The sequence below is a fragment of the Nuphar pumila genome, chromosome 8 (genome assembly GCF_984573655.1).
Source record: "Nuphar pumila chromosome 8, dmNupPumi1.hap1.1, whole genome shotgun sequence".
NCBI classification, from domain to species: Eukaryota; Viridiplantae; Streptophyta; class Magnoliopsida; order Nymphaeales; family Nymphaeaceae; genus Nuphar; species Nuphar pumila.
In genome coordinates, this window is record NC_143256.1 from 44,809,703 (window position 1) to 44,825,103 (window position 15,401).

The window sequence follows — 15,401 nt, forward strand, 5'->3', positions numbered from 1 at the left end:
TCGCACGGATATAAATGTTTTGTTAGGACATTGAGTCAGTGTCTGCGGTTGTTACAAAGGAGTATATCCTGTAACCCTGTTATAGAGGGTAATTTTGGCTTGTACTAAATATATGTATGCATCTTTGATCGTATAATGAAATCATGTTTTGGTATCTACTCCTTGCTTATACGAGTCTCCTTGTTGTCAAGATGGCTTGGCGTGAACGTTGCAACAACATCATGGACACCTTGAACAACCTGGCTGAGGTTGTAGGCAGGCAGGCCGAGGCCATGCGTGCCATGGGGGAGAACATGCAAGCCTCTCAGGGATGAGAGACTCCTGTTCCTACTCCTTCCCCGGTGTTAGTAGCGACAGCCGTACCCTATAAGCAGTTCATGGCTATGAACCCTCCGTCATTCGATGGGAAGTCTTCTCCTGAGGCAGCCGAGGACTGGATACGAGAGATCGAGAGAATCTTTTGTGTGCTGCAGGTCAGTGATGACCGAAAGGTGGATTTTGGCACGTATCGGCTCTAGAAGGATGCCGAAAGGTGGTGGGCGACCACCTGGGATGTCAGGTTTGCGGGCGGAGCCGTTTCGTGGGAGCAGTTCGTGGAGGTTTTCTACGCGGCCTACTTCCCGACCCACGAGCGCAGTCGGAAGATGCAAGAGTTCCTCGACCTTCAGCAGGGGAACTCTACTTTGGCGGACTGCATCATGAAGTTCAGAAGCCTAGAGCGCTTCTGTCCGCATGTATACGTGACTGAGAAGGAACGAGCGATGAAGTTCACTCGCGGTTTGAAGTTAGCACTGCGCCTGAGAGTGATCACGCGCGCGCCCTCGACTCTTGAGGAAGCCCTGGAGACGGCTACACTCCTGGAGCAGGAATGGATAGAATCCCAGAAGACTCCACAGTCCAGAGGGAAACCGCAACACATAGGCCAAAAGAGTTGGCCTAAGAAGAGATCCTATCAGCAGAACTCGGGTGGAAAGAAGTCTGCCCCGCCAGCAAAGAGGAACCATTAGAACCGCAACAACCGTCAGCAACAGAATCGTCAGCCTCAACAGCAGCAGTAGAATCAGGTAGTGGCAACATCGGGATGCCCGAAGTGTCGTATGGATCACCCAGGCCGACCTTGTCCTCGTGACGTTGGAGGATGTATCTATTGTGGCAAGATGGGCCACTACATCAGGGATTGTCGGAAGAAGCAGTCCGATGATCTAAGGAGGAATACACCAGGAACGTCGCAGCCAGCACCTCAGCGACCTCCTCAGCAGCTGCAGCAATCGTACCCGCCGCAGCAATCTTTTCAGCAGAAGACGGGTAACCATAAGACAGTGGCAGGGCGTGCCTACGCAGTCACTATCGAGCAAGTGACCAAAGGAGAGTTGGTCCAAGGTACTATTCCAGTCGCTGGTCATGCAGCTTTTACTCTGTTCGACTGTGGTGCTTCGCATTCGTTTATAGCTTCTAGATTTGCTAGTTCCTTGCCTATGACTGCTGTGTTGCTGAATTGCCCATTGGAAGTGCGAAAACCGACTGGTAATCAGTCCTTGTGTACTTTGTACATTCCGAGCATAGAGGTGTCAGTGGCAAGTCAGAGCTTGCCAGCTGACTTAATCCTGCTAGACATGACGAAGTTTGATGTCATTCTAGGCATGGATTGGTTATTTGAGTATCATGCTCAAGTTTTGTGCAGAGAGAGCAAGGTGGTTCTGTACCCTCCTGATCGTCCAGTTTTGGAGATCAGCCTTGCTCGACCTATTCGAGACAGTCGTATGATTTCGTCATTTAAAGTTCAGAAGTATTTGCGAAATGGGGGTACTGCTTTCTTGGTCAGTATCGCCCCAGTTGACTCGGTGTTAACCCCTATTGAGGATCTTGACATAGTTCGGGAGTTCCCTGATGTGTTTCCTGAGGAACTGCCTGGATTACCTCCGAAGCGTGAGATCGAATTTTGTATTGAGTTGTTGCCTGGAACAACTCCGATCTCAAAGGCACCGTATCGTATGGCTCCAACAGAACTCAAAGAACTGAAGCGTCAGTTGGGAGAGTTGATGGAGCAAGGATTTATCAGAAACAGTGCATCGCCGTGGGGTGCACCTGTGTTGTTCGTGAAGAAGAAAGACGGATCCCTGAGGTTGTGCATTGATTACAGAATGCTCAACCAAGCAACGATTAAGAATAAGTATCCGTTGCCGAGAATAGAAGATCTCTTTGACCAGTTGCAGAGGGCAAAGATATTCTCGAAGATCGACCTCAGATCGGGTTATCATCAACTCCGGATCAGAAAAGAAGATGTCTCAAAGACAGCTTTTCGAACTAGGTACGGGTTGTACAAGTTCGTTGTGATGCCTTTTGGGCTCACGAATGCACCAGCAGCATTCATGGATCTGATGAATCGTATTTTCCATCCATTCGTGGACACGTTCGTGATCGTATTCATCGATGACATCTTGATCTACTTAGAGACCCCTGAGCAGCACCGAGAGCATCTGCGTATCGTGTTGGGAGTACTTCGGGAGCACAAATTGTTTGCCAAGTTCTCCAAGTGCGAGTTTTGGCTTCGACGAGTTATGTTTTTGGGTCATGTGATATCCAGTGATGGTGTGTCAGTTGATCCAGCAAAGGTTGAAGCGGTGTTGGACTGGAAGCAGCCGCAGTCTGTTACTGATATCCGTAGTTTTCTCGGGTTAGCTGGTTACTACCGACGTTTCATTCAGGACTTCTCCAGGATCGCGCTTCCTTTGACGAAGCTTTTGCGTAAAGGAATCAAGTTCGAGTGGACCGACTCTTGTGAAGAGAGTTTCCAGATCCTGAAGACGAAGCTGACTACCTCTCCGGTGTTAGCTTTACCTTCTGGTAGAGGCGGTTTTGTGGTGTACACAGACGCTTCAGGTACAGGCCTGGGATGCGTGCTCATGCAGCATGGTCGTGTTATTGCATATGCTTCGCGACAGCTGAAGATTCACGAAAGGAACTATCCGACTCATGACTTGGAGTTAGCAGCAGTGGTGTTCGCCTTGAAGTCATGGCGACATTATCTGTACGGAGATACGTTTGAGGTCTTTTCTGTCCATAAGAGTCTCAAGTATTTATTTTCCCAGAAGGAGCTAAATATGAGACAACGTCGTTGGCTCGAGTTTATCAAGGATTATGAGTTTACATTGTCTTACCACCCTGGTAAGGCGAACGTCGTGGCAGATGCGCTTAGCCGCAAATCGAGCAGTGTTCTAGCTAGTCTTGTGTGGAGCCAGAAGTTGATCGAAGATTTTGTGGCTTGGAAGCCATTTGCAGTCGAAAGCGGAACGATTAGATTGTCGGGGTTGGCCATTCGGTCAGAGTTCTTGCCTAAAGTTATCGAGGCACAGAAGCAGAACGCTCAGTATCAGAAGTTTGTTGACCGAGCTCGTGAAGACGGCTCAGTCTTTCGTATTGATGACAGCGGTTGTATCCGCATGAAGGATCGACTTTGGGTGCCAAATGCCCCTGAGTTGAGGAAGGAGATTCTTGATGAGGCACATCTGTCGAAGTACACCATCCATCTTGGTGGTACTAAGATGTTTAAGGATCTTCAACGACGGTATTGGTGGAACGGGATGAAGCGTGAAGTCGCAGCGTATGTTTCGAGGTGTTTGACTTGTCAGCAAATCAAGATCGAGCACCAACGTCCCGGTGGTTCCATGCAGAGGATTGAGATTCCTCAGTGGAAATGGGAGGATATCACGATGGATTTCGTGGTAGGTTTACCGCGAACCAGGGGAAAGCACGATGCGATATGGGTGATTGTGGACAGACTCACCAAGTCTGCTCACTTCTTACCTATCCGGATTAGTCAGCCGCTTGAGAGCTTAGCAGACTTGTATATCCGAGAGATTATACGGTTACATGGAGTACCTACATCTATCATTTCAGATCGTGATCCCAGATTCACGTCGCGACTGTGGGGACAGTTGCAGTCAGCTTTGGGAACGAAGTTAAAGTTCAGTACAGCCTTTCACCCTCAGACTGATGGCCAGTCAGAGAGGACGATTCAGACACTAGAAGATATGTTGCGGGCGTGTATGCTCCACTGGAAGGGTGAATGGGATTCACACTTGTGTTTGGTCGAGTTTGCCTACAACAATAGTTATCATGCTAGTATCGGTATGGCTCCGTACGAGGCTTTGTATGGGAGACCTTGCCGATCACCATCATATTGGGACGATATCAGCGATCGATCCAGTGAATCGCCGATTGTTCTTCAGCACTACACTCAGCAAGTGCAGAAGATCCGAGAACGTCTGAAGGCAGCTCAGGACAGACAGAAGAGTTATGCCGATAAGAGGCGGCGAGAGCTTCAGTTTGATGTGGACGACATGGTTTTCGTGAAAGTATCACCGACGAAGAGCGTCTTTCGTTTCGGAAAGAAGGGAAAGTTGAGTCCTAGATATGTTGGGCCGTTCAGGATCCTCGAGAGGATCGGTGGAGCAGCCTATCGTATTGAGCTACCGCAGCGGTATGCTCAAATTCATAATGTTTTTCACGTGTCGATGTTGAGGAAGTACATTCCGGACCCATCGCACGTCATCCGATACGAAGATGTCGAGGTATAAGAGGACTTAACTGTGGCCGAGAGGCCTGTTGAGATCATCGATCGTCGTGATCAGGTTCTGCGTACCAAGACCATTCCGTTGGTTAAGGTACGGTGGAAACACCATGGCATTGAAGAATGCACATGGGAGCCGGAGGTCAGCATGAGGGAGAAATACCCTAATCTTTTTGTGGCCTAGCGTTCGTGATTTCGCGAACGAAATCCCTTTTTAGGAATGAAGGATGTAAGATCCATTGCATTTCTAAGGAAACTTAATATGAAGTATGCTTTAGTGTTGAAAATTTCGTGTTCAAGGCGAGAATCGCTCATAATATTTGATGTATTTTGTTTTCGGAGGTTCTGAATCGCGTAAATTCGCTTTACGAGGCGATTCAGGGCTAACCAAGATGAATCTAGCCTTGATATTCCTAGAGTATATTTATATTATACTAAATTAGTTTCACCCCAAATTTGGGATCTAAACGAGAAATATATCTCGTTATTTCATAGAATTGACACAAAAAGGGTATATTGGTAAATATGGGTCGGATCGAGGCCCAAAATTATCAAAATTGGAAATTTAAATATATATTATTATTATATTGGCCTTCATACATGAAAAATAAATTAGAAATAAAACTTTGGAATTAATTTAAATGTATCCATTTAAATAATAAGTAATTAGGGTTTTTACATAAAGTAAATTGTAAATTTCATAAAACCTAAAAGAGGTTTTTCGAAAAGTTTTGAAAAGAGGTTGGTTTTGGACATTTAGGAAAGGTAGTTAGCATGGGGCCCACGTGAGCATGAGCTCAGCCTTTGCTACTTTTCAAAAAAATAAAAATATAATACAAAAAAAATTGGTATTTAATAGGCATTTTTGAAAAGGAGGAAAATTTTCAAAAAGGGGTTGGTTTTTGGAATTTAGGAAAGTGGGAGGCTTAGCCCCATAGGCTGGACGCCCCTTAGGGGGTAGCTCCAGCCCATCAACTAAAAAAAAAATAAAATATATAAAAAAAAATTGAATTTCAAAAAGGGTTTGACCTTAGGGTCAAAAGGTGGTCTATGAGGAGACCTACTCTCCCTAATTTAGGGAGAGTAGTTGTGGGCCAGGCTCAAGGGTTGTACACCCTTGAGCTAGGCCCATCATGAAGGGGGTCAAATCCCCTTGGGCTAGCCTTGTAGCACCTAAAGGAAGGGGGGGCATGTGGGAGGAGAGCCCTCCATCTCCTTCCCTCTCATCCCAGCCCTCCATCTCTTGGAGTGGCTATTTAAGGAAGGGAGGAGAGAGAAATTCATTTTCTCTCTTCCTCCTCCTCAACCCTTTCCCTCCATCCTTCCATTTTCCCCTCCTCTCTCAAGTGTGAGAGTGAAGAGAGTGTAGAGAGTGAGGTAAGTGTGGCTGAGAGAGTGCAAGTGAGGGCACCAGCACCACCACGCCGGAACCATCTCCGTCCCTACGCCGGAAAACCCCGAAGGTGAAGAGCTTCCACTTTGCATTCCACTTCTTTTGAAAAATGCATGTAAAAATTGTTATGGTTGGTTTGGGTTTTTCTTTTTTTTTTATACCATGAAACTTGTATGAGTGTGGGTGTGTTTTAGAGGGATCGACACATCGTTGTGGTAAACACGCACACACCGGACGTTCCACGCAATGGGACTGTCCTTAGGCGATTTCGGAGTTCTGGAGCTCCGGAGTCTCCTCTGCTCAAAAGACCGTATCTCACTCGATACTGGTCTGAATTGAGTGTTCTTGGACTTTTCGGAAAGGGGAGACGACGTTCTCCAACCTTCGTGTTTTCAGTTTTCACTGGTTTGGTCTGCAACCATCACTAAAAAGCCTCTTTTTTAGCAGACGTTCAGAACTTCTGTCAGTGTACAGGAAGTCCTGAACATCGTCAGGTAATCCGGTGGTATTTCTCAAACCGTTTGTTCAAATTTTTCATGTTATAACTTTCGGAAAGGTAAAATGATTATCTACGACTTCGATGTTGGAAATTTTCCCTGATTCGTTTTGTAAACCCTTCAAAAAGTCAGGTTTTAGCAGACTGACAGGGTTTTGACAGTGGTCCAGAAAGTTCCAGACACTGTCTGGTAACACAGTGCCCTTTTCCAGAACAATGGTCGGATCAGAGTGATCTTGGTGTCTGTGCGAAGCTGAGACGCGGATCTACGAGTTCCGTGTTTGAAGTTTTTGCTATTTTGGTGCGGACGGACCCCAAATTGGGTCATCTTTCAGGATATTTTTGGGCCATGTAAATAACTATATAACTATATATATATGTATAAAAAAAAAAGAGAGAAGATGTTTGGGACTCGCCGTGTCCCGCTGCAACCTCTGCAGCGTTGGGTAAGGCAGGGTGGTCTGACCCACCCATTGGGTCTTTCCCCAATCACGTGGGGAAGGGGCGCCACACGGGACGTCCACGGTTTCGGGTAACCGGGTGTGCTTTACACCCGGAGCACCCTCTTGCTGGGACACGCCCCCGCAGCTAGCAGGCTGCATCCTTGCTGCTGGCTGTCCCGTGGCCAAGGAGGGTTCCTCCTAGACAGGGCAGGGTCTGGCCCCACGTGGACCAGACCAGCTGGTCGTTGGCCAGATTGCCTCCCAAAGGCACCTTAGCTACACCCCATGGTGCAGGCTGCTCGCGACCCATTGCGGGCTGCTGCCTTAGCAGCCTGGGGTCTGACACATAGGTCAGACCAAGGTGGGGTTAGGTCTTGTCCAGCAGACCAGGCTGCCCAAATGACCCCGGTGGGAGCCTTATGGTGGCGGCGGCTGCTAAGTGCGCCCGCATGGCTTAGCCAACCACTAGGTGGTTGCGTGACCTGCTGCACCCACCCAGTAGCCTCGTGTAGAGCTTAGTGAAGCTCGTGTTGGTGGCTGTCACAGCCCTATGAGTCTGGTACGACATGCCTAGACCACCTACTTATGGGATTTTCACCTCACCGCCAATTCAAAAAGCACGAAAATGCACGCATGAAGGCAAAACCGATAGAGAATCACTAATAGACTCCTTGTAGCACGTGTATGATGTCCAAACAGCCGTTTTGTACACTTGGCACCAACGGTGCATGGTTCGGAACTGCCTATAGGGCCTGGTGGGCTACGGTTAGCCTTTTGGCATTTCGGCACACATTGTGCCAACATACCCTTGCCGTCACGTCAGTGGTCCAGAATGACCACCTTAGCCTTCGCTGCCACATCGTGGTGAGTTTGGAAAGGGGTATAGTGTGGCGAGCGGTACGCTGCCCATGTACCTTATTACGTTTCCCAAGTATTGGGTCTTTCGACGTTTTCAGCAGAAAACCGTCGTTTTGACTTTTTTTTGAGTTTTGCTAGTGCGGTGGCACATCACGGATGTATTGACGTAATCCCCGTACACATGGGGTTACTTTAAGAACCTTTCTCGACACTCATTAGTGTCTACACTACGGTCTTCCCTAAGCGAATGGTTTCGCTAAGTGTTGTAGCCGACGTAGGGCGGCGGAAATATGTGTATTTGGGAGACCCGTGCTTAAAGCTTTGGACAATGGTTGTCGTACGAACGTGTTGATATATATATATATATTTTGAGCCTGTTATCGCTCAGATTTGTGCCTCTATGAATATGTGTTCCAAATCGTGATAATGTGTGGTTTATGCACGTGGCACATCATGACACGTATATCACCCGTTCAGGTCCGTCGAGTACTTCTTGTTTTGGCTCACATTCGTATATCAATGGATATACGACGCACCAGAGGTGTGTTTTGTACTCGATGTGACATACTCCTGGAAAGAACTGAAAGCAGTGTAGGGTATGACACTTTTGACCTGTTGAGGTTTGGGACTCGGTTGGAGTCTTCGGGCAGTGGCCCGGGTTTGTGAGAGTGTACTCACACCTTGTGTCACCCTAGGCATAAAAATGAAAATGTTATAATATCGTCTTCACAGGCGATGTGCTCGTGGTGGCCGTGAGAGGTTGGGCACGTGGATGGGCAGGCCAAGTCCTCGTTTGCGTACCCCGCGGGGACCACGAGGCACAACTACCTCGAAGCGAGGTACGACTTGAAGAATAAGCCTAAATAAGATAATCTTGCCACGCCCCATTCACAAATTTGGTCACCCAGGGAGAGGGTGAATGGTACAGCCCTGAGTGACGTGTCGTTACTACGACCTGTTCTTTTGAGGAGCCGATGTGCCCTCTGACCTCCAGTCACTCGGAGTTAGGGAGGTCAAGGTTGCCCTCCACAGGGACCTTTGCTACTGCAGTAGTACGGATTGCAATCCTTTGCCCCTGCGAAAGGTTTCTCCTGGCTGCGTGTCGCCCGCAGGTGGTTTTTCTCGTTCTGTAGCATCCCCGGTTACCACACTAGAAATTTAATAATAGACGCCGGGTGCATGTCTCACAGAACTCGAGGGTTTTTCCTTCGCGTACCCGAAGGAGGTTAAAAAGAAGAACATAAAGACTAACCAAACAGACTGACGTATAGTAGTTGGTTACTTGCTTACTTTAGCACTGCTTGCACTTCTATTAGACTGTTGTACCTTATTGGTTAGTTGCTACTCTGTTTCAGTTGTTGCACTGCTACTTACTTGTAGTTTTACAATCTTCTAGCACGAGCACTTACCTGACACTTGCACATATATCTGTCATTTTACCTGTTGCATGATATGTGCCTTTTCTTGATAAAATGGATATACAATGTTGTTGTTCTTCACCAACTCGCAAGAGTTCTGACCCCGTTTTATGGGGATACAGGTGATGAGTAGGCGCAGTGGCGATGCGACGGTGTACGGTTGGAGACTTGAGACCCACACTTAGCTGCAGATCTTGGTCCGTGTCTTGTTTTGGGGTTTGAGGGGAGTTTTCCCCTCATTTTGGGAGAGACTTGTTGTATGGATGTTTTCAGTCTCATTTTGTAAAACTCTGATATTATATGTAATGGGAATGGATATGTGGTTTGTATCTTTTACTATGGCCCGCTCAGACTTGCGGCCTTTGCTTACCCCTTTGTACTTCCGCTATTCGTTTTAAATCCTTTCAAAAAAAAAAATTTTGCTAAAAAACCAAAGGTTTTTACAAGGCCGGGGTTTTGGGGCGTCACAGTTGCCATTGTACCTTAACCAACGGAATGGTCTTGGTACGCAGAACTTGATCGCGACGATCAACGATCTCAACAGGTCTCTCGGCCACAGTCAAGTCCTATTGAACTTCGACATCTTCGTACCGGATGATGTGCGATGGGTCTGGAATATACTTCCTCAGCATCGACACGTGAAAAACATTATGAATTTGAGCATACTGCTGCGGTAGCTCAATCCGATAGGCTGCTCCACCGATCCTCTCAAGGATCCTGAACGGCCCAACGTATCTAGGACTCAACTTTCCTTTCTTTCCGAAATGAAAGACGCTCTTCGTCGGTGATACTTTCACGAAAACTATGTCGTCAACATCAAATTGAAGCTCTCGCCGCCTCTTATCGGCGTAACTCTTTTGTCTGTCATGAGCTGCCTTCAGACGCTCTCGAATCTTCTGCACTTGCTGAGTGTAGTGCTGAAGAACAATCGGTGACTCACTGGATCGATCGCTGATATCGTCCCAATATGACGGTGATCGGCAAGGTCTCCCATACAAAGCCTCGTACGGAGCCATACCCATACTAGCGTGATAACTATTGTTGTAGGCAAACTCGACCAAACATAAGTGTGAATCCCAATCACCTTTCCAGTCGGGCATACAAGCCCGCAACATATCTTCTAACGTTTGAATCGTTCTCTCTGACTGGCCATCAGTCTGAGGGTGAAAGGTGGTACTGAACTTCAACTTCGTTCCCAAGGCAGACTGCAATTGTCCCCACAATCGCGACGTGAATCTAGGATCACGATCCGAAATGATAGACGTAGGTACACCATGTAGCCGTACAATCTCTCAGATATACAAGTCTGCTAAGCTCTCAAGCGGCTGACTGATCCGGATAGGTAAGAAGTGAGCAGACTTGGTGAGTCTGTCCACAATCACCCATATCGCATCGTGCTTTTGCCTGGGTCGTGGTAACCCTACCATGAAATCCATCGTGATATCCTCCCATTTCCACTGAGGAATCTCAATCCTCTGCATGGTGCCACCGGGACGTTGGTGCTCGATCTTGATTTGATGACAAGTCAAACACCTCGAAACATACGCTGCAACTTCACGCTTCATCCCGTTCCACCAATACCTTCGCTGAAGGTCCTTAAACATCTTAGTACCACCAGGATGGACGGTGTACTTCGACAGATGTGCCTCATCGAGAATCTCCTTCCTCAACTCAGGGTCACTCGATACCCAAAGTCGATCCTTCATGCGGATACAACCGCCGTCATCAACACGAAAGACTGAGCCCTCTTCACGAGCTCGGTCGACAAACTTCTGATATTGAGCGTTTCGCTTCTGTGCCTCGATAACCTTAGGCAAGAATTCTGATCGAATGGCCAACTCAGACAATCTGATCGTTCCGCCTCCGATCGCGAAGGGCTTCAAAGCCACGAAATCTTCGATCAATTTTTGGCTCCACACAAGACTGGCCAGAACACTGCTCGATTTGCGACTAAGCGCATCTGCAACGATGTTCGCCTTACCAGGGTGGTAAGACAATGTAAACTCATAGTCCTTGATAAACTCGAGCCAACGACGCTGTCTCATATTCAATTCCTTCTGGGAAAACAAATACTTGAGACTCTTGTGGTCAGAAAAGACCTCGAATGTATCTTCGTACAGATAGTGTCGCCAGGACTTCAAGGCGAACACCACAGCTGCTAACTCCAAGTCATGAGTCGGGTAATTTCTCTCGTGAATCTTCAGCTGCCGCGAAGCATATGCAATAACACGACTGTGCTGCATGAGCACGCATCCCAATCCTGTACCCGAGACGTTTGTGTACACCACAAAACCGCCTCTGCCAGAAGGTAAAGCTAACACCGGAGAGGTAGTCAGCTTCGTCTTCAGGATCTGGAAACTCTCTTCGCAAGAGTCAGTCCATTCGAACTTGACTCCCTTACGCAGAAGCTTCGTCAAAGGAAGTGCAATCCTAGAGAAGTCTTGTATAAAACGTTGGTAGTAACCAGCTATCCCTAGAAAACTGCGGATATCTGTAACAGACTGAGGCTGCTTCCAGTCCAACACTGCTTCGACCTTCGCTGGATCAACTGACACCCCATCACTGGATATCACATGACCCAAAAACATGACTCGCCGGAGCCAAAACTCGCACTTGGAGAACTTGGCGAACAATCTGTGCTCCCGAAGTACTCCCAACACAATATGCAGATGCTCTCGGTGCTGCTCAGGGGTCTCTGAGTAGATCAAGATATCGTCAATAAATACGATCACAAATGTATCCACGAACGGACGGAAAATACGATTCATCAAATCCATGAATGCTGCTGGTGCATTTGTGAGCCCAAAAGGCATCATAACGAACTCGTACAACCCGTACCTAGTTCAAAAAGCCGTCTTCGAGACATCTTCTTCTCTGATCCGGAGTTGATGATAACCCGATCTGAGATCGATCTTCGAGAATATCCTCGCTCTCTGCAACTGATCAAAGAGATCTTCTATTCTCGACAACAGATGCTTGTTCTTAATCGTCGCTTGGTTAAGCATTCTATAGTCAATGCACAACCTCAGGGATCCGTCTTTCTTCTTCACGAACAAAACAGGTGCACCCCATGGCGATGCACTGTTTCTGATAAACCCTTGCTCCATTAACTCTTCTAACTGACGCTTCAGTTCCTCGAGTTCTGCCGGAGCCATACGATACTGTGCCTTTGAGATCGGAGTCGTTCCAGGCAACAACTCAATACAAAACTCGATCTCATGCTTCGGAGGTAATCCAGGCAGTTCCTCAAGAAACACATCGGGGAACTCCCGAACTACTTCAAGATCCTCAATAGGGGTTAACACCGATTCAACTGGGGCGATACTGACCAAGAAAGCAGTACCTTTATTCCGCAGATATTTCTGGACCTTAAATGACGAAATCATACGACTGCCTCGAATAGGTCGAGCAAGGCTGATCTCCAAAACAGGACGATCAGGAGGGTACAACGCCACCTTGCCTTCTCTGCATAGAACTTGAGCATGATACTCAAATAACCAATCCATGCCAAGAATGACATCAAACTCCGTCATATCTAGCAGGATCAAGTCAGCTGACAAGTCCTGACTTGCCACTGACACATCTACACTCGGAATGTACAAAGTACATAAAGACTGATCACCAGTCGGCGTACGAACTTCCAAAGGATAATTCAATAATACAGCAGATATAGGCAAAGAACTAGCAAATCTCGAAGCTATGAAAGAATGCGAAGCACCACAGTCAAACAAGGTAAAAGTTGCATGACCAGCGACTGGAATAGTACCTTGGACCAACTCTCCCTTGGTCACCTGCTCGATAGTGGCTGCGTAGGCACGCCCTGCCACCGTCCTCTGGTTACCCGTCTTCTGCTGGGAAGATTGCTGCGGCGGGTACGTCTGCTGCTGCTGCGGTTGCTGAGGAAGTCGCTGAGGCTGGCTGTGATGTTCCTGGCGTGTTCCTCCTTAGATCATCGGACTGCTTCTTCCGACAATCCTTGATGTAGTGGCCCATCTTGCCACAATAAATGCATCCTCCGAGGTCCCGTGGACACGGTCGGCCAGGATGATCCATCCGACATTTTGGGCAACCCGATGCTGCCACCACCTGTCTCTGCTGCTGAGGCTGGCGATTCTGTCGCTGCCAGTTGTTGTTGCGATTCTTCTTTGCTGGCGGGGCAGACTTCTTTCCACCCGAATTCTGTTGAAATGAACGTTTCTTAGGCCAACTCTTTTGGCCTTGCTGTTGCTGGTTACCCTTGGACTGTGGAGTCCTCTGGGATTCTGTCCACTCCTGCTCCAGAAGTGTAGCCGTCTCCAAGGCTTCCTCTAGAGTCGAGGGAGCACGCGTGAACACTCTCAGGCGCAAGGCTAACTTCAGTCCACGAGCAAACATCATCGCTCGTTCTTTCTCGGTCACATAGACATGAGGGCAGAAGCGCTCCAGGCTCCTGAACTTTGTAATGTAGTCTGCCAAGGTACAGTTCCCCTGCTGAAGATCGAGGAACTCCTGCATCTTTCGGCTGTGCTCGTGCGTTGGAAAATAAGCCGCGTAGAAGACTTCTACGAACTGCTCCCATGTGACTGCACCGCCTGCGAACTTGATATCCAAGGTGGTCGCCCACCACCTCTCGGCATCCTTCCGGAGCCGATAGGTGCCGAAATCCACCTTCCTGTCATCACTGACCTGCAACACACGAAAGATCCGCTCGATCTCCCGTATCCAGTCCTCGGTTGCCTCGGGTGTAGACTTCCCATCAAATGACGGAGGGTTCATAGCCATGAACTGCTTATAGGGCACGACTGTCGCTGGAACTGGAGAGGGAGTAGGAACCGGGGTCTCTCGCTCCTGAGAGGTCCGCATGTTCTCTCCCATAGCACGCATGGCCTCAGCCTGCCTGCCCACAACCTCGGCCAGGTTGCTCACGGTGTCCATGATACGATCGCAATGCTCACGCCAAGCCATCTTGTGCAAAAAGAAGATACGTGTAAGCGATGAGACAAGTCAAAGCATAACTTCATTACTTAAAAAGCAGATGCATACATATTCAGTACAAGCCAAAATTACCCTCTATAACAGGGTTACCATACATAAACCTCCGCAACAAAAACCAAAACAAAACAAGGCTACAAAATGAACACTGACGATGAACAAACACAATCGCATATGAACAAACACAATCGCCGCTGCCTACGAGTGTAGTAGTTGCGGTAGGTGTTTCGATTCCCGTATCGTCTCTGCATCGGACGAGGAGGAGAAACAGGTGTGTACTCAGAAGGACTCACTGCCTGAGACCGTGGAGGTGAAGCTGGCATGAACTCGGGAGAAACAGAGCGTGAGTAGGAAGCTGGCGTGTATTCGGGAGAACCTGGTGCAACCCGTGCATCTCCCACTGGGTCAACTACTGATTGTGCCTGACCGCCCTCTGAAGCCCCATTCTCTTCGGTCTCAGCGTTACCCATTATGAGTTTGTCGCCCAACTTACGCTGGCACTCGATCTCAATATGCCCCCTAAAACCACAGTAGGGGCATATGCTCATAGCACGAGGACAAATCTGTGTTGCGTGATACTGATCACATCTCCCACAAGGAGGTGCCGGATATGCAAGTATCCGCGCACTCCGCACAATCTGCTGAACCGCTTGATCGAGGGCCTCTGTGCCTCGAATCAAGTCGATAAGAGCTCTGAGCATTCGCTCATTCCTCGAATCAGCAGGCATCTAACAAGTTATGTAACTAATCAAGCATGCAAAACTAAATATCGCAGAAATCATTAAGAAACAAATGAAAGCAATAATTCAGAACATACTTACAGTGCGATGGACGATGGACGATGTACGCAGAAGTCTTGGACCACACTTATAAACTGCAGCTCTGATACCAATCTCTGTGACGCCCCAAACCCCGACCTTATAAAAACCTTGAGTTTTTGAGCAAAAAAAAAAAATTTTTTTGAAGGATATACAGAGTGAAAAACAACCAGCGGAAGTAAAGGAGGGAAACAGGGGTAAAGCAAAGGTCGCAAGTCTGAGCGAGCCACAGTGAGAAAACCAAACTACAGTAGACAAGTAAAGTATTCTTCATTTCCACAATAGTTATAATGATACAAAAACGAGACTGGGTACGAAAAGGAACAGTCTCCCAAAAAGGAGAGGTACAACCCCTCAAACCCCAAAACCAGAAGAAGCCAGAATCTGCTGCAAAGTGTGGGTCTCAAGGCTCCTGCTGTGCGCCGTCGCATCGC

At 47.9% G+C, this 15,401-nt stretch overlaps 1 protein-coding gene across 1 annotated transcript; it reads right to left on the reverse strand.

Moving 5' to 3' along the window:
* Positions 1 to 12,796: 12,796 nt before the first annotated feature.
* Positions 12,797 to 13,939, reverse strand: LOC149829921 (uncharacterized). Its single transcript, XM_090015339.1, has 2 exons — positions 13,533 to 13,939; positions 12,797 to 12,815 (listed from the first exon to the last, which is right to left on the reverse strand). Exons 1-2 carry the CDS (start codon positions 13,937 to 13,939, stop codon positions 12,797 to 12,799), a joined length of 426 nt encoding a protein of 141 aa, XP_089871465.1.
* Between the last annotated feature and the right edge of the window lie 1,462 nt (positions 13,940 to 15,401).

Coding starts and splice junctions, on each gene's coding strand:
- LOC149829921 (XM_090015339.1), bottom strand. CDS start 13,939: ATGGCTATGAACCCTCCGTCATTTGATGGGAAGTCTACACCCGAGGCA.